Source organism: Erpetoichthys calabaricus, chromosome 11 (assembly GCF_900747795.2).
Source record: "Erpetoichthys calabaricus chromosome 11, fErpCal1.3, whole genome shotgun sequence".
NCBI lineage: Eukaryota > Metazoa > Chordata > Cladistia > Polypteriformes > Polypteridae > Erpetoichthys > Erpetoichthys calabaricus.
This window is the reverse complement of record NC_041404.2, coordinates 31190381-31210060: the sequence shown is the minus strand read 5'-3', so window position 1 is coordinate 31210060 and position 19680 is coordinate 31190381. Positions and strand designations below refer to the sequence as shown.

Here is a 19680-nt window from a genome sequence, read left to right as displayed (position 1 = left end):
GGGCTGGCCTTGCACATAAAGGCGTACCACTAAAACAGGTATGGGAAAAGGTACAAACTTACAGGTACATAACACATATTCCGGTCGACCGTTACAGCTGTCCTCCAATATCCAATACACAGCCCTTTAATGAAGAGTTCTAATGAAAGACATGATAAGCTCCGTATTTGAACCTTTAGAAACAGCAATTTGAAAGCACGTTAAGATGTACAGTTTAGATTCAACATTAGATTACTCCCCTTTAAACACAAAACATGTTTGTATATTTCTAGCCAATCAACAACTTACATGCCTTGCATGATATCCCACATGACAGTATGAGGTTTCACTATTGGCAGCATTACACAGGCGCTTCATTTATCATAGGCTAAGATCCCTATCTGATTATAGCACGAGTTGTTCATCAGATCAAAGAGTCTGGCGGCACGATTATAGTAAGAGTTATAAATGGGGGGAATTGGGGTTCCACATGTAGAGTAATGGATGGAAACCAGAGATCAGAACCTAAAGACCCAGAAGCTTCCCCATAATTATGCCACTGCTCATGTCAGCAATTAATGACATTTAAAAGTTGCAGATTGATGTGGGTATGTTGTCAGGTTTAGGACTTGGTTCGCTCTTAATGGAATACCCCACTCAAAGAAAAACTTTAGAGAACAGAGGTAACAAACTTTCTGATAGAATAGCCATGTACGATGATGACCAACACTGGACAACACATTTGAGAAAAAAATCTCACGTTACTTGTGTCACTCATCGAGTCATCAAGTAGTATGTTCACACTTTCAAAATGCATGCATTTTTTGCTAAAATACTGATAAATTAATACCTCTGGAAAATGAAAGTAGTCCATAAACAGAAAGACTGTTCAAACAGGATTGTGCCTTTGAATTGAAGACAGCACTCTTAACCAATGTATGAGAGAGAGGGGCATGTCAAGTAGCTGAAGGATCAACCCCTGCTTGAAATTCAGTAGACCCAACAGTGTTGTTATCTTTGTGTGCCAAAGGAGTTCGGCATACAAGAGCTGTACCTTCAGATTATTAAACCACATGACTCTTAATATTTGCCTTTCTTCTGTAGTGCACCTGGAATATCACTAATTCAATAGTTCAGCTGTTTTGAAAAATGGACAATTTGGAAATCTGATGTTGATGTACTAAATTCATTATCCTTATTATTATTATTATTATACTGATATTTACTAATAACTAGCTATCAAATCATCACAAAAATGATAGAATAAAAAGATCTTGGTTTTTATTAGTGTGTGGATCAGATTAACCAGTTCAAACTATAGGGTGGTCCAGATCTAACTATGCAACTTTTTATGCAATACAATGTACAGATGCTTATCACTAACAAAAAAAAATACTTATTTGTGTAACCCCCTTGCTCACCCTTCCTTTAATCACATTGCAAGGCCCTGAGTTCTTTAGTATGGTGTCACCACCCCCTTACTGGAATTTACGATATCTGTCACCTCCAACCATTTAACACATAAGAAAAATCACAGTTTATTCCGAGTTTAAAGAAAGAAAAACTAAAAAAACTGAAATGCTGTAACCAACATCAGGTAGGGAAAGACAGGGCAGGTTGTCTCAGGGGTCATTTAGCAAAAGTTATTATATCTATGGTGTGCTGACGTCACTGGATAGTGTGTAAACAATATAGTGATGAGTAGCAGACAGTCGGGTAAACAGTAGGATTGTTAGTTACATCACGGATTAAAACTCGTATTTTTGTCAACAGAAAAGCATCTTTTTGTGTATCAGAGAGTTTCACATATACAGAGAGTATTTCAACACAGGTAACTTTTTCAAGCACTGATTTGAAGATCTTTGAATCCTGAATTTATTGTGCAATGTGCTAGATGTTTACATTAACTTCGTTGGTGCTGCTGAAAACTGAAATGTACTGACCTCTATTGGGGCATGTTGTCACATGTCACATGCGTCCAATTCCAAAACAAGACTTCATTTTCATCTTCCCGGAAAAGGATGAAATATGAGAGCATGATGCCACTGATATCATCATGAAGTTGCCTGCCCCCATTCGCATTGGTGGAACTCCCAGAAGCAGCAAGCAGTTTAAGTTTCGTTATGGATTGCTGTGCAGCTATGGCGCTGACATAGGCCTGGACTAGACCTGTAAAAGTGAGCAGCCTATGACTATAAAATTGTGTTTTGTTACAGGAACATGATGCTGTTGCAACTGAGGTAGTCTGTAGTAGTTGGTATGTTCTAAAGGCCTACTAGATGACAGCTTTAACTATTCATGACAACATGTCCCTGCTTGTGAGACAACATATCTCATCCTGGGATATGTTGTCCCATCTCAAGTGTCCCGGTTTAAATTAGTTTATTACATACTAAGTATCTCTGTTGATAATGCTTTTTATTTTGTATCTGTTTAATGGTAATTTACCTTATTATTGCAGGCCATTGCTTGGCAATAACTTTATATTTGACCCATCTACAGCTGACTAAGTAAAACTTGAGACAACCTGCCCCGTCTTCCCCTACCCAAACATTGCATAATACAATTATATACAGCATAAAATAAAAGATCCAGGAATAATAAGCTATTTACACAAACATATATTGTCCTCAAAACACTCCTGGTGAGCTCACCCTTATTAATTATACCGTTCCAGAATAATTGTTTACTTCATCAGACGTAGCTTGGGTGTATAGTAGCCAAACAAACAAAACACAACTGGCCCCTTCACTTGAGGTTTTACCTTAAGCCACATAGCAAACAAATACCTTTGTTGAATGTACCCTTCCTCCTTGTGTACCTCCTTTGGACCTCTCATCTGACCACGTCTTGAACACCAACTCGCCAGTGGCTGCACAGAGCTGAGCTTTTGTCCTGCTGTCTTTCTCTTCTCTCACCAAATGCTAAGCCCACCCAGTTTCAGTTCTCCTCCTCTCTCGACTCCCTTCGCTTCCTGCAGCGGCAACACTTGCTTTTCTTTCATTATCCCATTCCTATGACCCTGGTGGGCATTGAACAGCTGATTCTCTCTCCTGTACACTGGCAGGACACCCTCTCTGATGGTGCACATTTACTGTGTTCCACACTTATTCTTGTCCCCCTAAACCGTCTATCGACATTGTTTTCTCTCCGTGCATGTCAGTGTTTTGACGGACTTTCTTTTCCACTTCTTTTTCTTGGTGTTTCAATATATTATGACTTTCTCATCCTTTTTAGTGTTATGTTACCTCTTCTTTCACTTTAGTTTAGGGTTTAGCGTTCTCCTTGTCCTGTTTCTCTCATGTCGGCATTCTGCTAAAGTTGTGTTTTTCCCATTCTTGTACAACTCGCTTTGCTGTTCTCTTCCAAAAAAAAAAGTTCCAATCCCGCCCCTGTAACTATTCGACACAGCCTGTGGATAGAACAATCAGAAAGCTCTATTGGGTACCAAGCTAGACTTTATGCCCCTGTACTCTTTAGGTTTACTATACCTCAACCATACTTATTCTGGGTTATTGAATTAACCTCATTGACAATTTACAGTCCAAACTTTTTTCCCCACAGTCTACCCTGATTACATTTGTTTAAGATATTGCCTGCTTGCTGTCAGTATCATTGCTGTAACAGATTAAGCAGATGTGTAGCATATTTAGCTGAAGTACCTGTTATTGCACAGGTATAAATAAATGGTGAATTTGTTTTGGAAATTCAAGATGGCTAAACAAAACCTGGGATTAAACAAAAACACGTACTCTTAGACTTCAGTGACACAATAAAACTGAAATACAAATCAGTTGAGAAGAAAGCACTGTACCTCAAGTCTGAGTTGTCTCGCTTTCTGAGTGCTGATTATTCTGTCTTCCCATCAGCCCCAGCACCCTCCAGCTACCTTATAAGAACTGTACCCCCCCATGTCGGCACTGGTTTTTGGGTTGCCCCCCTTCTATTAGAACCCCTGTACCAGATACGCCATATATTTTAAGTTTGATTACTGGCAATGCTCCTGCAAAAATATGGTGAAAATGACTGCCAAATAAACAAACAGCTTATAATTTTATTTATAAGGTTACTAGCCATCTCCCATGGCTCTGCCCACATAGTAGTGAAACAGAACAGTGAGGATGGCCCCGCCTGGCTCCCTACTCCTGACATCACGCTGCTTCCTCCCCTTAGCCCGCAACCTCTGTCTCGGATTAGCGCAAATATATTGCTCCTGCAAACCGAACTATGGTTCTTAGCACAATGACAGAAGTCACAAAATCAACCGGAATGTTCAAGCAAATTATAGAAAAAAACCCGATCTAAATCCATTAAGTAGTTCTTTCGTTTGCTAGCCAAGTGGAGGTAAGGTACACGCACCAAGGCTAGTGTGTGAGTGAGTATTCACAGCCTTTGCTCAATACTTTGTTCATGCACCTTTGGCAGCAATTACAGCCTCAAGTCTTTTTGAATATGATGCCACAAGCTTGGCACACCTATCCTTGGCCAGTTTCGCCCATTCCTCTTTGCAGCACCTCTCAAGCTCCATCAGGTTGGATGGGAAGCGTCGGTGCACAGCCATTTTAAGATCTCTCCAGAGATGTTCAATCGGATTCAAGTCTGGGCTCTGGCTGGGCCACTCAAGGACATTCACAGAGTTGTCCTGAAGCCACTCCTTTGATATCTTGGCTGTGTGCTTAGGGCCGTTGTCCTGCTGAAAGATGAACCGTCACCCCAGTCTGAGGTCAAGAGCGCTCTGGAGCAGGTTTTCATCCAGGATGTCTCTGTACATTGCTGCAGTCATCTTTCCCTTTATCCTGACTAGTCTCCCTGGCCCTGCCACTGAAAAACATCCCCACACTGTTGGGATGGTATTGGCCTGGTGATGAGTGGTGCCTGGTTTCCTCCAAATGTGACGCCTGGCATTCACACCAAAGAGTTCAATCTTTGTCTCATCAGACCAGAGAATTTTCTTTCTCATGGTCTGAGAGTCCTTCAGGTGCCTTTTGGCAAACTCTAGGTGGGCTGCCATGTGCCTTTTACTAAGGAGTGGCTTCCATCTGGCCACTCTACCATACAGGCCTGATTGGTGGATTGCTGCAGAGATGGTTGTCCTTCTGGAAGGTTCTCCTCTCTCCACAGCGGACCTCTGGAGCTCTGACAGAGTGACCATCGGGTTCTTGGTCACCTCCCTGACTAAGGCCCTTCTCCCCCAGTCGCTCAGTTTAGATGGCCGGCCAGCTCTAGGAAGAATCCTGGTGGTTTCAAACTTCTTCCACTTATGTATGATGGAGGCTTCTGTGCTCATTGGGACCTTCAAAGCAGCAGAAATTTTTCTGTAACCTTCCCCAGATTTGTCCCTCGAGACAATCCTGTCTCAGATGTCTACAGACAATTCCTTTGACTTCATGCTCAGTTTGTGCTCTGACATGAACTGTCAACTGTGGGACCTTATATAGACAGGTGTGTGCCTTTCCAAATCATGTCCAATCAACTGAATTTACCACAGGTGGACTCCAATTAAGCTGCAGAAACATCTCAAGGATGATCAGGGGAAACAGGATGCACCTGAGCTCAATTTTGAGCTTCATGGCAAAGACTGTGAATACTTATGTACGTGTGCTTTCTCAATTTTTTTATTTTTAATAAATTTGCAAAAACCTCAAGTAAACTTTTTTCACATTGTCATTATGTGGTGTTGTGTGTAGAATTCTGAGGAAAAAAATGAATTTAATCCATTTTGGAATAAGGCTGTAACATAACAAAATGTGGAAAAAGTGATGCGCTGTGAATACTTTCTGGATGCACTGTATACATATATTAGGGTTACTAGGGGGCTCCGCTAGCTGCTCACTTCGCTCGCCCACCCCCGGGTTTGGTTTACCGGATATTCAATTTAAAGAGATTGTTATTTTCACGTGAATTGTTACATATGCATTATTTTCACTTTTACTGTAAAACGTTTGTAAAAACAATATTTGTCCTTTATTTCCTGCCTCGGGCATGGTTAAATCTCTTTGTGATGGAGGGGGGAGCTGAACGCATGCTAAGGAGTTGCGGTCGGATCAGCTGCTGTCTTTCTGCTGCTGCTGGAGGGCTGCGTGCTCTGCTTGTTGTGCTGCGCGTCGATCATTTACAAGCCTGTACAGCAGCTGTCCTTTTGCCACTTCGCGTCTCTGCCACTAGCGTTGTGAAGGGGGGGTAGGGGCTGAATGCACACTAAGGAGATTTGCTTGGATCATCTGCTGGCTTTCTGCAGCTGCTGCTGGCGAGCTGCGTGTTCTGCTTGTTGTTGTTTTAAGAGCTGGGAGCACATGAAGTGTGTCTGCCAAAAGCATTCCAACAACTGCTAGGTTAGATGTCGGTGAACTTGTTTTAAATTGTTTGTAAGTAGGGCATGACATGCAAAAGTCACTGTCTCACGGGTTTTGCCTCCTATGGTTGTAATGTCTAGTCTGGCGTGTCGTTAAAAGTGTGTCTCCGAGATGATCAGGTCTCAATCGCTTTGCTCAAACCCCCCCACCCACCCCCTCCCCTGGAGGCATGGTACGCTCCTGCCACTTCGCATCTCTCCCGCTCTAGTTGTGAAGGGAGGGAGCTGAACAAAAGCTAAGGAGATGCGGATGGATCAGCTGCTGCTGCCGTGGTGCGTGTTCTGCTTGTCGTACTGCACGTCGATCATTTAAAAGCCTGTACAGCAGCTATCTCACTGCCTTGGCTCGTGGGCCGTTAAATTATCTTTCGAGAAGATCACGTCTCGTCTTTGTTTTTCTAAAGAGAGAAATGCTATCACTTGTACATTGGGTTTTAATCAGGTTATTTATTATTATTATCACATAGCACCATTACTTCAGGTTTAATTGCTATCTGGCCAATTGTCTGTATGGAACTGAATGTTCTACCAATGTGTATGTAGACTCAGTGTGTGTAACTGCAGATTACTGGTTTTACAGCAGGATGTTGGACATTAATAAATTATTAATTATTAAGACAATAATGAAAAACTAAATAAAAGCTACTCTAGAAAATACTGAAAACCAAACGCAAAATAAAAACTAAAACTAAAAAATATCTTTAAACTAGAAAACACTTCTTATCAGATCTAAACTGAAGCACATGATGGCATGGCACTAGCTCATCATGGAAAAGACACTGCCAGTCACTCACATACACTCCACCTATTCACTAACAATGGGCCAACTCGGAGTCTCTCACTCACCTAACATGTAAGTCATTAAGCTGTGAGGGCAAAGCCCATGTGGACACCAGAGAAGATGCAAGTTCCACAAGCACTGAAAATCAATCCAAGACTGATGAAGCTGAGATGTGACAGCACCAACCAAAATTTGTACTGTTAATAAATATCTTATAAGCTGTGTTATGAATGCAAAGCAGAAATGTTCTCAGCTCTCTACTATTTGACATCCACACCAGGCAACCATAATTCTCTGGATATCTCATTCGTGTTGCTATAGGCATGTTACCATAGCAACGCAGTGTCCAGAAATGTCTTTCAGAAGCGGTGCTGATAAGAGGTTAGAGACAGCATGTGGAGTGTGACATGTGTCAAGTGTGGCATGAATGATGGAGCAGCTCCAAATAGCTGGGGATGCCAGTTAGCACAAAGGAGAGAAAAGAGGTAAATGACGTCTTGAGCAGGAACATCACTTCACTAAGCTTTTATTTAAAAAAAATAGAACCACATCAGAAAATAATAAATTTGCAGCTTCTTACATTCCAAAGTAATCCATCCTTGGAGTGTATGATAATACTACTATTACTATAAGCTTAACTGCCCACTACAGCATACCCAAGCAGACTGGCATAAGATATAATGAGCAGACGTAAACCTTTATGTAGATTAGGCATCTGTACTGATAACACACCTTGGGATGACTTTCACTATAGAAAGGCTTAATGTACTTATACAGTAAAATCTGTTTGATTATTTGCATAATCAGTAATTTTTAATAGTTTAAATAAGTACTGCATTTGGAAAATGAGAGTAGAAACATCTGCATAACAGCATAAAGAAAGGTTTCATAAAAGGAGCCATTTAGCACATTAAATGCCGCAAGTACAGTATATTTATTCATTTATTTATTTATTCACACCTTGTAAGCAAAAACAGTTGCTAATTATTCAAGGTGTTTTGCAACCAGCAATCAGACAGTTGACACTTGACTAAGTGATGTTTCTGAAATGAGCACACTGGAGACTGCACCTATAACTGATTCGCTTTGTGCTGAGGCATGGCGACATTCAGGTATCACTTGGGGTCCTGTGTGCACACTGAGCCAAACATAAAGCCACTGCTACTTCAGGCAGACAATGGCCCACTGAGGGAGTGAAGTGGTCTTACTTGGTGTCCGAAAATTTCAAATCTCAATGTTAGGGTCAAGCCAGGGATCCTCCACTTGATTATGTTTACATTGCTTCTTTTTATCTTCTTTGTTCCTTTTTAATTGCAGTTCATTGTTTTCGGTTATTTGTATATTGTTCTGTTTGTTTATCCATCCATTATCCAACCCGCTATATCCTAACTCCAGGGTCTGCTGGAGCCAATCCCGGCCAACACAGAGAGCAAGGCAGGAAACAAACCCCAGGCAGGGCACCAGCCCACCGTATGGCACACACACACACACACCAAGCGCACACTAGGGACAATTTAGGATCACCAATGCACCTAACCTGCATGTCTTTGGACTGTGGGAGGAAACTGTAGCACCCAGTTGAAACCCACATAGACACGGGGAGAACATACAAACTCCATGCAGGGAGGACCTGGGAAGCGAGCCCAGGTGTCCTAACTGCGAGGAAGCAGCGATACCGCTGTGCCACTGTGCAGCCCCCTGTTTGTTTATTATTTGTCTAAATATGTATTATCTGTTAATTTTATTTTGTTTGGTTATTATGCAGTATCTGTGTGTGATTCTCTCATGTTTCTTATGTTTTGTGTGTGGATCTTCTAAAAGTCAGGAACAGCCATTCATCACCATTAAAGGACCACCCCAGCCCTCTAAAGGCAGGCTGGGATAAGAAATCTATCTATCTATCTATCTATCTATCTATCTATCTATCTATCTATCTATCTATCTATCTATCTATCTATCTATCTATCTATCTATCTATCTATCTATCTATCTATTGTTATATAGTGCCTCTCTCTACCTATCTATGTAACAATGAGTCATTTTAGAAGTAACGTGTATTAATAAATTATATGAAAACCAGTTATTTTGATAGCATTTTACAGTATGAGGTAGTTAAACATGTGGTGACAGACACAGCTTTCATAGAAATTAGAGCTCAGTGATGTCAAAATGGCTTTGATTGATGTTCTGCTGATAGTTGTTGGTTGTGGACAGTGTATGGCTAATTGCAGCTCATATTTTTAAACATATCATTTTTGAAAGAAATACCTGATATAGAGTTAAAATCTATGTTGAAGTCTGCTGTGTGACTTTCTGATGTTTCACTAACTTGTACTAAGGACCTGTTTTGCTGTCAGCAGCAGCCATCAGTTTTGTAAAAGAAGAAAACAAGTAAGTTGAAACAACATCCCTAAAGAAAAAGTTAAAAGAGTAAATTAGTCAAGAATTAAGGTTGCACAGAATGTTTTTCTCTTTTTGAAGATGCAGCTTTAAAAAATTTGCAAATGTTTTTTGAATGAGTGTTCTGGAATTTCTAACTAGATATCTCAATGAAAATGGAACTTTTCCAAAAAAAATTTTGTTCAACCAAATCAACCAAATCAGTCCACAGAGAGCTGAGTTGTTTCATGCGGACAGACAGACAGACACATTGATGGCAGAAAGAGGCTTTTGCATTTTATGTTCCTGCTCTTGCTGTACAAAGAGAGAGATCAAGAATGTATGTTTTTATCTGTTTGAACGTTTACAATTGCTTTAGTTTTGTCTGACTTGTGTGCTAATAGCTTTTCATTCAGTGTAATTACAAAGAGTGCTGTTAATGTGACTCCACGGGTATTGAGTTAGATAGACCTCAGCACCGCTCACTAAACCTTGATAAAGTAAATGTCATGTGAATCAGGTTCCCTTTGCAATGCACTATATAAAGTAAAATTAAGACTTTCCTAAATATACATTTACATATAATTACTAACACTACTGGGGAGCAAGGATTGTTGCTATCAGCTTTTAATTCTAATATCTGCTTTTGTTCATTTCTCATGACTGTTTCTTGTCTTTGATCACAAACATAAATAAATAAATCAATCAATAAATAAATAAACAAATAAATAAACAAACAAAAAATCACTGACAGTGTTGGTGTTTCAGCTGTAGCCTGTCTGGTTCTGGACATAATTAATATTACTTTTATGTCATTAGTTTTGCTGTCTATTACAATTCTGATTCTATTTTGCTGTTGATCTAGTTTTTTTATTGTCATCACCAGCTTCTTTGTTCATCACAGATGTTGTTGGTGTTATGAACTAAAGAGTTCCTAAGCACAAAATCCCCAAATAATCTCAAAAATGCCCACTAGAGGGAGAAACACCATCAAACCCTGGCTAATAATGTAAAGAACAACATGGAATCTTTATAAGTACAAAGATTTATTTTTACAAGATGCTTTGTTCTAAAAAATAAGCTCATAGAGGCACAGAAGGCAATCCCAATGAGAATTCCAAAGAATGGGGAAAAAAACACAACCAAAAGGTGTCAATAACACAGTAATCACAAAACACAAGAATAATCATAACTCCCACAAAAGCTCACCACACCTTGACTGCATTCAATAAACTGAAAGGGAACGTGGATTTATAGCCTTTATAGCAGGGGTCTCCAACACGTTGCTCGCGAGCTACCGGTAGCTTGCAACCCCTTTCCAGGTAGCTCGCCAAATGGTTAATGAATCCTACATTAATTTGAAAACTTGATTAGTCAAATTAAGGGTGGGCAATCTTTCCAAAAAATCATATCACGATCCTTTTAACACAAAATCACAATCTACAATCTGAATTGCAATCTATCTTTTCAGTGTGGCATACACTTAAGAGAATACCCGGACTCAAACTCATCAAGACCTAAGTAACACTTTATTTTAAATATCAAACAAAGTTGAATTTAATTGTTCACTCGTTTGCTAGTGAAGCGGAGTTAAGGAACACGTCCCGAAGCTAGCGGGTGAGTGAGGAAGGCCCCTCCCCTCAGCCCGCTGCGTGGATCTCGGATTTGCGCAAACAAGTCAGTATGGCAAGCGAACTATGTATGATACATAGTGAAATGAGAGAAGTTGCCAAATCAACCAGCAAATTATAGAAAAAAAAAACTGATCTAAATCCGTTAAGTAGTTCTCCCGTTTAAAGCGGACAGACATACAGACAGAGAGACATTGGATTTTATATATTATATACAGTATTAGTAAACCTTCAAAATAATGCGCAGTTAAAGTCTCAACAGCATTCTCAGAATTTCTGTAGCTTAGTAGAGCCAGATAACTATAAGAATCTTCACCAAGCAGTTCTGAAAATGTCTGCTTTTGTTTGGGCCTACATACCTCTGTGAGTCTGCCTTTTCTGACATGAATGTCAAGAAATCAAAGTTCAGAACCAGACTGACAGATGAACATTTAAATGACTCCGTATAAGTGAACCTAAATGGCTCCACTCCACCACACACCTGCCTCTCTTGTTGACTCCATGCAGTGCCAGTCATCTGACTAACTAAAAAACACATCACACATGCAACTGGAGATGTGAATACTCTTGTGAAGTGAAACAGTGACATGGAACAAAATGACAAATGAATAAGTCATATCTCTGTATTTGTAATTGCATTGTTTTGTTTTGACAACATTCATGTTTTAATTCAATAGTGTGAGATACACTAGAAAATGAATACAGACATACAAAATGCACTTGCAGGTGAACTAAAAAATTTTGTGATGTTTTAATGCAAAATGTGAGTTGTTTTGTAAATGTTCAGGCAAAACAGCTTATTCAGTTTGTTTAGGTTGAGATAAGCTATGAGAATAAACGTTAGAAAACATGAGTAGCTCTCTGCCATTTTCATTTTGTAAAAGTAGCTCTCAGGGGAAAAAAGGTTGGAGACCCCTGCTATATAGGGTTGAGGGCAGCCTCTCTGAATGATGGGTGGATGGCTCCACCTCTTGGGGGACTACCCACAAAACACACACAACGTAAATGAAGATAGATAAGTACACGGAAAGTAAATGACCAACAATATTACTATATAAAATAATTAGAAATGAACAAAAAAGACATAAAAATAGCATTTGAATTCCAGCCAGAGGAGGAACCTTAACTGAAATATAACATTTATCCATTGCTGGAAGATCTCGTGGCAGCCAGATTATTTAATAGCATTAAATGTTTTTTAAAAGAGAAACTAAATGACGTTGAAAAGTTTCTTTTGAGAGTATAATTAAAGTATTTCAGAAAACTGATTAGTGACTCTCTTGTTTTACTTTGCGCTTATGGTTCTAATAAGTGATTTTTGCTGACAAGTTCACCAACCCCTGGTAGGTTTTTAGACAACAATTTTTCCATCTGTCTTTAATATAATGTCTGCTATTTACTATAAATAATATACTTTGGGTTAATATTGTGAACAGATTGATGTGAGTCTAGTGTGCTGCTCCATTACCAAGTCAATTAAACCAAGATGGAGAAGAGTGTTATAGACACTGTAAAGAAGGAGAGTGCCTAGTGAATAGAAAAAGTATTAAAAAAAAGTAGGCTTTAAACTTAAACTTAACCATAGTGTGAGGATGTTTTATTTGACCAGCAGATGAACTTATAAATAGCAGCAGACTGTATTTTTGGTCAAAGGGCAGGCAAAAAGTAATTGAAACAAAAAAGACTGCAAAAATAATCACTAAACAAAATTAATTGATCACAAAGACATTTGAAACCAACAAAGCCAGATGTTACCTTGTTTAGTTTGCCCTTCATTATCTTTACAAAGATTTTTAATTAAATAGAACTTAATTCAAAACTAAATTCTAGAAGCTGTGTGCCACCATCTTAAATAGGTGAAATACGATGCCATAACATGGCATATGACTTCCATTGTCAGAATGCTGGCAATAGGTGGTATTGCAGCAGTAAACAGCAGCCATGCCATGATCAATGAGAAGGATTTAGCTTCAGATCTCAGGAGCTCTGCAATTCAGGAGCTCTGCTGAACAGCCTATCAAATTGCTTGTTTATGTCACATGATTTACACAGTGCAAACTCTGAAGATGGTCTGATTGTGGCCCACAACACTACACAACAGTGTCACTACTTGAGAGACAGTCCTTCTTCACAATACACCTGCTCAAGCTGCCATTACTCCTGCATCAGATAACCCTCCCATGGCTTTAAACTTAAACTTAACCATAGCGTGAGGATGTTTTATGAGAATGATTAACGGGGCACACCTTAAAATGGGCGTGTTGACAAAGGCCACTAAACATCGTTGGATGTTTGCAATTTATTTGGCTCCTGAATGGAGCAGAGCTTGTTAGGTCTATAGCTAGATTCTAATGAGATAAACACAAAATGTTACCAACCACACCAAAACAAAAAAGAAAGCAGCATTGCAGGAATAATGATTCAAAATATAAACAATAAAAAAGTCTAAAATTTCTAGACATGAAACACACAGATTATGAGATGCCAAAGATCCAGATTCATCACAAAGAGCGGTCAAGGTGGAAAGACAGCGATCTCTCATTGAAATATTGATGCCCTCATATCCAGGTGGTCCTATGGCTTGCAGAGGGCAAAGCCACTGGCTACTAATTTAAAAATAGATTTGCAGTTGTCTGCAAATAGCTTTTCAAAGTGCCTTGTGTGCCATTTTATGGAATAAAAATGCACGAAGTAAATGCCAGGGTTACCTTCGTTTTGTACAGTAGGGGGCTGGAAGGTCAGCACATGTTGCATGGAAAAAATGTTGTGACATTCACTTTCAGTCATCACACCGCTCGCTCTTTCAGTCTCATTATGCAGATCATTTGGGTAAGGAGAACCCCCAGTTGGTTGGTAATGAGTCATTCTAGTGTACACGGTATACAACATAAATAAATTAATGAAACAAATCTTATCTCAGTCAGCCTGTTATTTAAATATTCATTACCTAGAATTACATTTAGAAACCAAACACAGTGAAAGAAGGTAATACTGTGGTTTTAAAATGTCTAAATAGAGGAACCCCCTGTGTAGTTTATCTTGTTATCCTATAAGTGATGGTGCTCATTCTAAAAGATATTGTATAAAGTAAGGGCTGATTGATGAATTGTCTTCCAGGAGTCAGGTAATATGGATAGCACACGCAGTTAAAGAGGTCATGACGGGAGGAGAACTTTAGGTGGTGAGTTGAAAACACTTACTATCAAAGTTCAAAGACATTTCCTTCATTGTATAGTTGATCAGAGAAGCACACACAAGTAAACCAAATCCTAATCCTATTCCATGCTACTGCCGTACAGTCCCAGGAAGAATTTTAGTGAGTGCCTATATGGTATAACAATAAATATTACATATATGTCGTCTTTGGGAAGGTAGCACAATCAATATTGCTCTACCGTGACGGTCCCACGTTTCTGGATTCAAATCCCAATACAGGCAGCAATCCATGTGGTGTCGTGTTTTTGTGATTGTATTATTGTGGGTTTCATAGGACTTGCGAAGTCTGTTTTTAGGTTGGTCTACTGTCGCATTTTAAGATTAATACGCATACAGATATACAGACACATAGGAATCCTGTAGACAAAGTCTCAGGTGAAAGTCTAATTGTCAGTCACCACACAATATCCATCCATCCTTTTTCCAACCCGCTAAATCCGAACACAGGGTCACAGGGGTCTGCTGGAGCCAATCCCAGCCAACACAGGGCATAAGGCAGGAACCAATCCCGGGCAGGGTGCCAACCCACCGCAGGACACACACAAACACACCCACACACCAAGCACACACTAGGGCCAATTTAGAATCGCCAATGCACCTAACCTGCATGTCTTTGGACTGTGGGAGGAAACCGGAGCGCCCGGAGGAAACCCACACAGACACGGGGAGAACATGCAAACCCCCTGCAGGGAGGACCCGGGTAGCAAACCCGGGTCTCCTAACTGCGAGGCAGCAGCGCTACCACTGTGCCACCGTGCCGCCCACCACACAATATTCTGCTTGAAATTCCCTTCACATTCATACTGTATACTGTAGATATACATAAATAGACAATGAAGCCTTCATACATTCTCACAATATTCTATAGGAGTCTCTGCTTAAGAACTTACTATCACCAGCACTGATGAACATATGGGTGTCATCATCATAACTCTTTTGGTTATGTCACTTACCCATCAAACAATATGCTCTGCCTCTCCCACAGTTGTTTCTTCTTTCGAGGAGCAACCTCTCAACCTTGATAAATCCTACGGGCAATTAATGTGGCTACTTCCCATACAGGTGCCTTAATTTTCCGTTTATTATTTCAATCTTTCTTATATATAAAGACAAATTATAGAAACTTAAAAGCAACTCTGTATTTATTAAAGAACAATAATACCAGTAGAGGAAATGACAAAAGAAAATACAGAAAACAAACTCTGGATATAAACATAATCTTTAGAATACGCTTACGAAGAATGTCAAAGATGAATGCCCTAGGGCGACTTTTTACTAAGCACTAGATATAAGATGAAACGGTTGCACGTCTCTCGCTCTTGCCCTCTCCTGACGTAGCTCCTTTTTGATCTGTTGGAAAAGCTGTATTTATTTTAAAATTCCATGAGGGGTTTTGAGATGCGTGACATTACACACAACTGATTGGCTGGCTGTCATTCAGATGAATGAGTTTGCTCAGGGTTTTTGATCTGTTTATGCATGTCTGTTTCCCAACAAAGGACTCCTTCCTTTCCCAAGCTGTAAAATAGTTTGAGAAATCGTAGTCCCATGGCGTCCATCTGTTCATAGGTTATAAAGTAATCAATATGGCCAAGGTATCATCCTGGACTTCTGTTATGTTTACACAGATGTTTTTAAAGTGAGGTACAATTTTGGAAGAGGAGATGCTTTGATGTTAATTACCACTTTAAGTGTTAAGTTCATCATGTCATTCTGAGCAAAATATTTGTTTTAAGGTGATACAGTTCAGGAAGACACTTTGATGTTCACTGTCCTTGTAAAATTAAGTTCATCTTGTTTGTATGGGCAAAAATAAAATGAAATATAAAATTTAAAATCCAGGGCACTACAGTCATTTTTGTTTTGTTTATTTTTATGTTCTTTTTCTGGCTGCTGATTTCTGGAGCCTCACATGTTGGTGTGGTCATGAGACTTACCGTCTAGCATTTATGGCTTCACCTCCTGCCCCCACCTTGCAGTATGCAACTGGTCCCTTCCACCTGTATCTGTTACTGGCTAACGGGGATGATAGGGAGTCAAGAGAAATAAAAGGTTCATGGATCGTGCACCATGCACTTGGGAAAATGCTCTTATTAAATGTGCCAATGGCGTTAACGTTTTATTTAATTAATTAATTTAGTTTTTTATTTTATTGATTTTATTAAAATCAAATAACATTCCATACAACATTTTAACCTTATGCAAGCTTTTTAGATTTTACCTTATGTCCCCCTCAATACCTATTGTTTTATTGTGGAAGGGTTTTGTGACGTTCCTATCCTAAAACATAGATTTTCCACCCAAACGCTTGTCCTCTTATCATTGCACTCACCTGTTTGAAAAGAAGACACAGCATACAGCCATAATGCACTTGCACTTGAGACTGTGGTCTGACATCACCCAGGCTTGACTGATACTTCAGTTTCTCAATTAGGAGTGCCATCCCCCCCCAGTATATCTATGTACCAGTTGGCAAGACAAACCAACAAGGGAAGTAGTAGAGCAGGCAAAAACTTTTCATTTACTCATTAAAGATTTAATAAATGATTGAATTCTTAATATTCTTAATATGCCTGATCCAGAAGCAAAGTAAATGAGTGTGACAATCACACCATACAACCTGGATTGTTAGCAGGTACCCCTGACAGTTCTGACTGATAAACCCATTGTGTGTCAGTGTTCACATGGCTTTCAGATCTTGCGTTATGCTGTAGCTCAGATATCTCAGAGCTTGGGGCTTCTAGTCTTCATTCCTCTCTCCGCCTTCTTTCATTTGCAACTGCTTGGCTTTTTAAAGTTTGTTGGGGCACAAGGTGCACACCTGTAGCCTTACCCTTGGTCCTGTATCATTTGACTGATCGTTTCAGTTCGTGTCCACAAGGTATCCAATCAGGCAATATTCATGTTGCTTGCATGTATGCCAGCATGTCCAGAAATTACCATTTTAATCCTTTGTTTCTTGCTTAAAGTTTTGCCCGTCTACTTTAATTAGCTGAAAAAAGCCCTTTGCAAGCACTTCCTCTTTTGTGTGGTTTTGATTAGTAACTTCATTATGTGCAAATGCCTATTACGTAAGCTAAAAAGTTACTCCCTAGGTAAACACTGAATGGAGTTCTACTGTATATACCTTTGAACAAACAGGTCTTACCTGATGAGATTTACAAATTTATATCCCATGGGTGTACTGCTTTGTTTTTCCATTGTATAATATCTTGTAAAAAGAGTGCATTAGGAAATTAGTGCCACTAACTTTTTTATTTGTGTGTTTGTTTTCTGAAGGTATTATGCCATTTGCTGCCAACCACTGGTCTACAGAAATAAAATGACACCCATGAGAATAGCGCTAATGCTGGGAGGATGCTGGGTAATCCCAACCTTCATTTCTTTTGTTCCAATTATGCAAGGTTGGAACAGCATCGGGATACATCATCTGGTGAGTAGTGGCATCACGGAAAAATAAGCAGTGAATTTCTGTTGTATACCCCCCACCATCTCATCAGTGCTCCATTACCTCCCATCCATCTGCTGTGGAATTGTAGTCGGTCACGTGGCTTTTGATAACAGAGTGTGCAGCAGATCAATGGAGTGTTCTTGGTAATCAAAAGTAATTGTTATCTATAGAGGAAGGCCATGTGTTCCTAAGCCCACGAAAGCAGAGTTACCGGATTCTCCCGAAATCAATATAAACCAGTGTTGGTGTCAGATTGGACAGCCTATGATGATTCATTTACATTTCTATTAGAATGCACACCCATATACTCCACCCGTGTTAACACCAAAGACCCTTAGTGAAACATTACATTGTGCTAAAGAAAAATTTTACTTTTCAGAGAAGTTTTTGGCAATGACACTTTTTACTTTCCTCAAGTACATTTGTAAACAGAAAATGTACATTTACTTTGCCACTTATTTGTCACACATTTGAATGTGTCAAGTTTAATCTTACAACTTCCCAAGCCACTTCTGTTGTGACTAACTACTGACAACTAATCACCATCAGTTGGCTTATTTTGTGGATTTCATTGGCTGTTTCTGGCTCTCAGTCACAGTTTTATGTTCTAGCACAGTTAGCCAGTAGTGAAGGCTTATAATTTTTCAATGGTTTATTCTTTGAATTTCATTGGTCATTTCTAATTACATTGTTAGTTGTCATCAAGTCAGAACTTTGACCAAACCGAGAGAAAGGCATCCAGAAATAAGCTACCTACTCTTCTGGAAGATCCAGCTACTTAGGTACAAAACGAGAGCCATGGTGAGAAAGGCATCCAGAAATAAGCTACCTACTCTTCTGGAAGATCCAGCTACTTAGGTACAAAACGAGAGCCATGGTGGATTTGGCATGTAGGCTTTAGTCTTAAAATGAAAAAAAGAAAAAAAGAAAATGGTTAAGTTATGAGTTGCTGACTTTGTTGGCCAAAACTGGTAGAAATTTCAGCATAATTAAAATAATCTGCAATTTACAAAAACACATATATGTAAAGTGCTGATTTTCCCCTAATTTACTAATTTATTCTTTATTTATACAGAAAGCATTTGCTTATTTTCTAAATAAGACTTCAACATTAATATTTACCATAGAACAAGTTGTAAAGCAAAAATGTAAAGTTTTCAAATCAATGCCAGCCACTATCTGATTTTTTTCTAACATTTTATTGAATTTATTAAAATGAAATAACATTCCATACAAGCAAGTGAAGTTTTACAAAACTAGATTCGAATCAAATCAAATCATTACAGTATTCAGCTGAACGAACCACACGCCGTGGCGCAACGTTAGAGGCTTTGCCTCTAGCGCTGACATCCGAGGTTCGATTCCCCGAGAGGGGGGTGCAGTGAGTGTGTACGCCTGATGAGCCCAGAATTAGGGCGAAACACGTGTTGCGTACTCTTTGCATTATTTGACAGTAAACTATTTCAACCATTCTATGACCTGCTTCTCGCAAATGAAAGAGGGCACCGTGGAGGATGTTAGCCGACTTGCTGACCAACCACAAGCGTTACCTGGTACAATCAGATTGTGATTCAGACTACGAATGCCATGAATATATATATATATATATATATATATATATATATATATATATATATATATATATATACTGGAGAATATAACTTGACAAATCCGTTTGAATGGGACAAAAGCAGGGCCCCCTTAGGTGTGGGGCCTGGGAAGGTCGCCCCACTTGCCAACCCCAAATACCGCTCTTGTTGATTGGTATAAATGTGTGTGTGTGCATAACTGCAGATTACCTATTTTACAACTGAGTACAGAAAATGTGTACACCAGATAGAAAGTATTTTCATTCTACAGTAGAAGAAACCCTTACATTAGTATATAATGG

The 19680-nt window shown here is 39.4% G+C and overlaps 1 protein-coding gene across 3 annotated transcripts in view; it reads left to right on the top strand.

The window, feature by feature from the left end:
* Positions 1-19680, top strand: part of htr4 (5-hydroxytryptamine receptor 4) — a 465874-nt gene that overhangs the window by 243477 nt on the left and 202717 nt on the right. For all 3 annotated transcript variants that reach the window (XM_028812904.2, XM_051933843.1, XM_051933844.1), the window contains exon 6: positions 17618-17771. In XM_028812904.2, coding sequence (XP_028668737.2) covers positions 17618-17771 — 154 coding nt within the window. The remainder of the gene's footprint in view (positions 1-17617; positions 17772-19680) is intronic.